Below are 7,238 nucleotides of genomic sequence, written 5' to 3'. Positions count from 1 at the left end.
GCATTTTTACATGTAACAAGCATAATATTGTACACGTGTTTTAAAGGGTTTAGGCAATAACTAGGTAACGTTTGTAAAATTGACTTTAAATATTATTAAAAGTTTCTTAATTAACATGAGCTAGCTATGGAAGATCACAGGATGACTGAAACAGCACCTAAAGCACTTGGGCCACTTGTACACGTGATGATTTGACCATGTCCACGTGAGGAAGCACTTTTTTTTTTTTCCCTTTCACTTATTTTTTCCACACTAGCTCTAGATATTCTGGCTATCCATTCAGGTACCCCATACTATACCAAACCTTGCTGACCTTTTGGTTTCAATAGTAAGGGCAAGGGCGTGTCTAGGAGAAATGGCTGTAGACACAATTCATAACATTTCCAGATGCTCCTAAGTGACTTAGGTGCCTGGGAGCCCAACATCCCAGCTACCCCCAGAATAGTTGTCTGGGCTTTTGGTCAAGTAAAGCAGGCCACAAGCAGTTGGAGGCTAACTCCACAACTGAGATATGATTTAATATGATCTTCAACCCTCCCTCCCACACCAAGAAGTGTGTTGTTAGCTGGTTTTAATAGATTCAATATATTTTAATAGATAAAATTTGGTGGGGGAGTTTGGCTCTGACAGTAATGTAGGCGCACAATGAATAAGGGCAAAACACCGCTCCAGCAGAAGGCATCCTTCCCTTCAGCAACAGGCTGCTTGTTTTCAATGCAACACCTCCGAATTCCACGTAAATACACAGTAAAATAACGGCCCAATGATTTTCACGCAAGCAGTTTTAAGTACAGGATATGCTACGCATGAGGCAGTTGGTCAACTGGCTAAAACGCAGCTAACTCTCTGCTAACTCGACTGCTGTCAGGGCAATGGATGTCTTTCGGAAAAGAGACAGAATAGGTCTTTTAGGTACCTTCAGCGTTGAACACCCAAACCCACTGAGACCCCAGTTGGTAAAAGGGAGCCTTTCTGGGCACTGAGTCCATCGGGCTTCTTCAGGTTCCCAATAGTAAATTGTGTTATAATATTCCTCTTTGTTTTTATGATCCCAGTTTGTATATAGATTTGTTTTCTCACCGCCTAGCACGTAGATCCTCTTCTTCCAGCGTACCACACCGGCACCAGCAATCTCAACGGGCAGCTTTGGGATGGCAATATCTTTGTTCACTCGGCCATCTTCGCCCAGGAAGAAACACTTCCTCGTGCAGTAAAGGCTTCCTGAATCAGGCCATCCCTCGTTGTAATGTCTCGCTCTGCTCCTGAAATACCCACCGACCACGTAGATCCCATTGTTCATGGAGACGGCTCCAGACCAGCAGCACTCAAAGTCCAGGAGCACCTGCACCCACACATCGGAGCTCACCTTGTAGATCAAAACTTTCCTAGAAGCGGTCCAAGAGCCCCGGGCACCTGTCACCCCGCCGACTATATACAGCTTGTTCCTGAGCACGGTGGAAGCAAAATGGCTCAGTGTGAATGGCAGCCGAGAGATGGGCGTCCAGACCTTTTTCGCTAGGTCAAAGCACTCCGCCGAGTCAAGGTAGCCCTCGTAACAGCACCAACCTCCAATGGCATACAGCTTCTGGTTGCAACTGAGAAAGCCGTGTGAAGCGCGGGGCGTGGACATGGAAGGCAGCCGTATCCACTGGCCTCGGAAAGAGCTGTACTCGTGGAGAGTGTCTGAATAAGAGTGGTCCCTGTGGACGCCCCCCGTGACGTAGAGCTTGTCTCTCACCGCCAAGCACCGCGCGCAATACAAGCATTTCAGGGGGGGCAGCTTTTCCCACGCCCCTGACTGAGGGTTGTAGCAGCCTATCTGAGAGTCCTTGATCTTCAGCTCCGGGCCCTCCTTGTTGAACAGGTCCACGCATACAATGCACTTGTTGTACATCCCCTGCCTGAGACCGCCGCACTCCTGTAGCCGCTCTTGCCGATTGAGACGCTTCCACTGCAGCCGAATATCTCGGTAATGCTCCGATTCGAGCTGGACTTCCCGCAGCTCTTCGTGGGTGAGGAGAGGAAGGCGGACGTGCTTCATTAGCTCACCCAGGAACGGATGGCGTTTGGAGGGTTGAAACCTCACCCAGCGTCGGACGACCCAGTACACGACTAGTTCAGAGGAGACCAGGAGGCTGTCGGAGGAGATGATGCTGATGAGAGAGCTGAGCTGCAGCTGTCGGAAGCTGTTGGCCTTCACGAAAAGGCGCCTGAAGTTCAGGCTGATATGCCTCATGGCTGCTTGAAGCAGAGCTTGTTCATTGTGGGCATAGCCCAACTCGTAAAGTTTCACGCAGTTCTTCAAGGAAACTTCCTTCAGAAGAAAACTGGGAGAAAAATTGGAATATGTGTTAACAGGAAGGTCACGAGAATGAACTGTTGTACAAGCCCTTCATCCTGTCATGTTAGAATAACAGTATTACGAGACCCCAGAATTGCAAATCCCAGCCAAAAGGCATGGAGGTGTCTCCGTACCAGGTACGTAGAGCTAGGATGCATCACTCCTCTTGTTGAGTCCCATGTTTGGGCCACTCGACTTCAGTCAGTGACACAACCGTCGGGGAGCTGCGCCAGGGGAGCCCTGGGACTGGCTCCAGGCAGCAGCGGACAGGTGTTGAAGTGCTTTGTTTGGCTTGAGGACATCAGGACAATATATATTCAGCCTTGCTCCCATGGCTTGGCTGAGTGTCTTGGTGCTGGTGCTTGGCTGTCATGGTTGGCTCCTGCTTGGTTGATGCTCAGGTCTGTATTGCTCCCGGCTTCCCTGGCCCCTGCCTCGGTCTGGACCATGACCCCTGGAAAGCGTTCTGGACTCCTGGACTAGCATGACCCCTGGAAAGCTTTCTGCTCCTGACCTGGTCTTGTCTCCCAGCCCTGGGAGACTCTAAGTTGCCCAAGGCGTTGGCCATACCAGTAGACCGAAGTGCCCACCTTCCAGTTCCTTTAGAGGTGGCGGGGAACACATCACTTGCTCGGCACAGCTCTCCCACCAGCCAAAACCATACATACATCCAGAGTAACATAGCATGTGCATCACTATTACCTGGTGCAGATCTCCAGGAGTGGGAGGATCTGGAGCCTGCTGGCTGCTACGAACACAGCCTGGGCTGACTCCGCCGTAATGGAGACCTCCTCGGTGTACAGGTAGTTCAGGACGGTTTGCACGGTGAAGGGGTCCATGTCATGCATCAGAATTTCTCCGTCATGGGACTCTTTGAAGGAGTTGACAAACATGGCTCGGAAGTAGGGATTGACTGCAGCCAGCAGCATCCTGCGTGGAGAAGGAAGACGCTATCAAGGGGTCCGGTGCTCTCTTGAGAGGAATAGAAGAATTAGGAGAAATCCTGGCTGCACGTGCAAAGGCTTCAGCAGGAGCAGAATTGCACCCCAAGCCATGGATCATGTAAGGAACGTGTGGAGTTTGATAAATAAATGAAAGGAAAAAATGCAGCCAAACTGGCAGGCACTGAATATTGGGGTTTCTGTCGTGCCACGTCCTTTCCCTTTCAGTTTCAAGATTACTAAACAGAGCTCTGGTTCTTCTCCTCCCTACCTCCACCTGTTCAGTAGTCTTTTTCTTGCTACCGGCACAAAGTAAAACTAGTCTCTCTCTCTGAGGCCATTACCTGGTTTCTGATTTTAGGCTGGTTAAAAGGAATGAGATGAAAAGAGGCTGAAATGCCATGCCTAATTAAAGGGATGTAGGTTAATGCCTAACTAACATATCCATTCAACCATATATAACCATTGGCATCCATAACCTTTGCTTTTCTGAAAAGAAATGGTATGGGGAAATGAAGAAACAGCCCTGACTAGACTGCTGTGAGTGCACCTGCCAGAATCATAGCTCAGTGATGCCCAGAGTTGAAAGACAGGCCAAGGAATGAAATAATTTAATCAAAATGCAGATTGCAAAACCTAAAGACAAGGATTTGTTTATTCTCCTCTCAGATCAGGTCTGCTCTGGTGTAGCTCGCTGATCTCAGTGGAGCTATTCTTCCCAAGCTAGCGGGCATGAATCAGCCTTGTGAAACACCACGGGTTCAGGTGAAACAACACATTCAGAACAAGGCCATTACTCCATTTAATTGTGTGCTATTACAGCTAGTCTAAAAGAAAGAGCATATGGTAACAGCAGAAGACTCTTGGAGGAAGGTAGCTAGAAATTAATTTTAATTTCAAAAGAATTCTTGATTTTGGGAACAAGTCAAAGAGAAATCTGAAATTGGGGCATGGCCTACAAAAAAATAAAAGGCCTGCAGAAAAAAAAGAGAAAAAACCAGAGAATTGCCTTTGCTAAGAGACATATTAAAAAGATTTCTCAGATGATTCAAACTTCACTTTCTGGGAGAACATGAGACAAATTAAAGCAACTAGAAACCCGACTGAAGATAAGTGAGATTTGTAAAGTTACCCTGTGATGAGATGTCAGGGTATTATTGTCTTTATAGACAAATCTTCCATTGAAGCACCATGAGAGGTGAAGACGCACACCCAGCCGAAACCATCCTACCTGTGACATGGGAACCGCTGTCCTTCGGTCACGATGGTGGCATCACAGAGCTGCTGGTTTTGGTACAACTTCTTGAAACCTGCCAAGACAAAAATGCGGCAAGGCTTCAAATGTGAGTTATCCAGGGGGAGAGAAGAAACCTCCAGGGCAGTGACTGATCTCAGGGAAAGTTGTACCTAAACCATGTTAAATAGTTGGCAGCTCAGCAATGTGGTTTGGTGACCCTCCCTTTCCATGGGACATCGCCCCGAAGGGACCCGTTCTTAGGGACCCTCATGCGAAAAGCAGCCCGCCTACCCTCACGGATGCAGTGGTCCAGTGGCTGAAGTGCCTCTCTCTCTTCTCCCCTGTCCATTTGGGAGTTGATCCTGCTGGCCCGGAGATAGGGCTGGAATCTCTGACCGGGAAGTCAGACTTCGAGGGTGCCCATATTACACGGCAGGCCTGCTGGAAGAAAGGAAATCAAGCTAGCGACACTTGATTGCCATCAGAGGGACGCAGTCCTTTTGATGTCTTACCTCTGCAGTGAAATCTCAGCAGATGTCCTGTCTTCCCCCAGTATCTTACCTGTGGGTCAAGATTGTCCCTCATTTCCCCCATTGTTTTCAGACAGATATCTGTACAAGGTTCAAAGATAACTGTTTAAACACACCTGTGCACCCTGAAGCTGTTGGCTGCCTCATTTTTCCTCCTTTTTGCTTTATCCCCTTCCACTGCAGCCATGTACTCCTTGCTGTTCTTTACCTTCAGAAGCAGAGACATGGCCTTAGTCCCTAGTTTTATGTACAAGGCACTAGGAGAACATCCCAAAGCCACAGCCAGTCTTTGGTGAAATGACAGATGCTCACATGCTCAAGGGCTATGACAGACGGGAGAAAGGAAACCCAGAAATGCTCTGGTGTGGCCTTAAGGGTATGACATCCCCACAAAAGCCATGTAAGCCCAATTCAAGGTGAGAGCTTGTTCACTATTCCCTTTGCACCCTACGAGCCTCTTGCTTCTGCATAGAAAGGTTCCCTTCAAGGTGCTGAGAGATATTAAGTCAAGGAGAAAGGCCAGACTTTCAGAAGGGCAGAACATCTGTAACTGGGGTCAGACTTTGGAAAGCTGCCATGCCCCATTTAAACCTCTCTGGAAGGCGGATAGATTTCCTCAAAGAGATATTCTGGGGACTTGGACGTTTTTAAAATGCAAGCCTAGGAGCAATGTCTTCCGCAGGTGGGAAGCCGGGCAGGTATCTACCAGGTACCGATTGGGGCTTTGTTGTATAACTGGTAGGCAATTTTCTCGGTTACAGAAGGGCAGCATTTGGGGAAAATAAAATAAATGTTCCCTTCAAAGGGAAGAAATAGCCCTGGTTAGAGACTAACCTGAGACACTGCCACAAGCTGTTTAGATGAATCGCGCCACGCAAGATCCTTCCAACCCAGGGAAATCCAGATGATCCTACACAACACCTCCCAATTCATCTCAGACTCACTATGCCATGTACAGTCACATCCCCTCTTCCTCCCTACACTCGGTGGGCCTCCCTAATCCCTCCAGTTTATAGGATCATTGAAAAATCAGGCTGGAAAGGACCTCACGAGGCAGGATCATCTCCAACCAAACCGTCCCAGCCACGTGCCTGCCTGACCTGCTCTTAAAAGTGTCCTGGCCTGGAAGTTGTGCACGGATAGCTCTGCACAGACCTCACAGCCTGCAACCCCGGAGACACGAGTGACGAGAGTCCAGGGGTAACGATATTGCCCTGATCTATATATTGTCTCCTAACTGGTGGAGCTGGGACTTGTGTCACAGTCTGTTTTGCATATTGTGTTGTGACCCATGGGCCTGGGCTTTGTCGATGCTGCAGTGAAACAAAGTACCGGTACCGGTGTAGATGCAGCAGCAAGGAGATCCGCACAGGCCAACCGCCTGGATATTTATTCACGCATGGTTTTGGGAGGGAGCTGCTATGGCTGCACTGCTGACAGTACCTGAGCTAGCCCGGGCCCATCTCGCCTGGGGTCGGCTACTTGGGAAGAGGGATTGAAGGTGCCCTGCCGCAACGTGCTTCCTCCCCATCTCTGTCTCATCTGGTGCCGCAGACTTCCTACCATTGAGGCCAGCAGATGCAGGGGAGGGGGCTGCAGAGGGTCCCCCAACCCCGAAGCCTCAGTGGAGAGCTTCGTGCAGGGTGCTGAGGTACGCTCCTGCTCAGATACAAGGTGCCGCTGCTCCGCTCCGGCTGTCCTCAACGCTTGCATTCGGCCCCTTTACGACAACGCCTCAGGTTGAAGAATCAAGCTCGGGGTTTCTTCAGCTTTTACGGACAGCTCGGTTGGTTTATTTTACTGATTTTGCAGGCGAGGATTGTTAGCTTTTCTTACGGATTGTCCATAGACTTACCAATAGTTGGAAACCCTCCACTTCGGCCAGGAGGCAGCTGGAGTAGAGGCCATGTGCCAAGAGGCTAGTCTGGGGCCGGGGACCCGTGGAGCCGCCTGGCTCAGCAGCCGTGGGTCTGGGTGGGCTGTATGCCACTAACATGGACCCAGCTCGTAGCCTCCCTGGTTTCCCAAGGCGTAGAGCACCGAAGAGCCGGGACGATGCAGCAGTCCCTGCCCTTCCCCTCCACCGGCACTGGGGCCTCAACCAGCCCTGGAAGGGGCCGTGACTGAGTGTTTTTCCACAGAGCTGTATTTGTTCCCCATTATCTCCCTGCACAACACCCAGGGCTGGG

At 49.8% G+C, this 7,238-nt stretch overlaps 1 protein-coding gene across 1 annotated transcript; it reads right to left on the bottom strand.

Moving 5' to 3' along the window:
• Window positions 1-247: 247 nt before the first annotated feature.
• Window positions 248-5,939, bottom strand: LOC109293866 (kelch-like protein 6). Its single transcript, XM_019512015.1, has 5 exons — window positions 5,166-5,939; window positions 4,811-4,960; window positions 4,514-4,592; window positions 3,044-3,271; window positions 248-2,327 (listed from the first exon to the last, which is right to left on the bottom strand). Exons 2-5 carry the CDS (start codon window positions 4,866-4,868, stop codon window positions 839-841), a joined length of 1,854 nt encoding a protein of 617 aa, XP_019367560.1. The 5' UTR covers window positions 4,869-4,960; window positions 5,166-5,939; the 3' UTR covers window positions 248-838.
• Window positions 5,940-7,238: the final 1,299 nt, after the last annotated feature.

Source organism: Gavialis gangeticus, unplaced genomic scaffold, assembly GCF_001723915.1.
Source record: "Gavialis gangeticus isolate Ggan-Ray unplaced genomic scaffold, GavGan_comp1, whole genome shotgun sequence".
NCBI lineage: Eukaryota > Metazoa > Chordata > Crocodylia > Gavialidae > Gavialis > Gavialis gangeticus.
The sequence above is the reverse complement of the archived record's forward strand: the minus strand, read 5'-3'. Positions and strand labels throughout refer to the sequence as shown.

Coding starts and splice junctions, on each gene's coding strand:
- LOC109293866 (XM_019512015.1), bottom strand. CDS start 4,868: ATGGACAGGGGAGAAGAGAGAGAGGCACTTCAGCCACTGGACCACTGC. Junction 4,593..4,810: donor GGACCACTGCATCCGTGAGG/GTAGGCGGGCTG, acceptor TTGTCTTGGCAG/GTTTCAAGAAGTTGTACCAA. Junction 3,272..4,513: donor CAGCGGTTCCCATGTCACAG/GTAGGATGGTTT, acceptor TTCTCCACGCAG/GATGCTGCTGGCTGCAGTCA.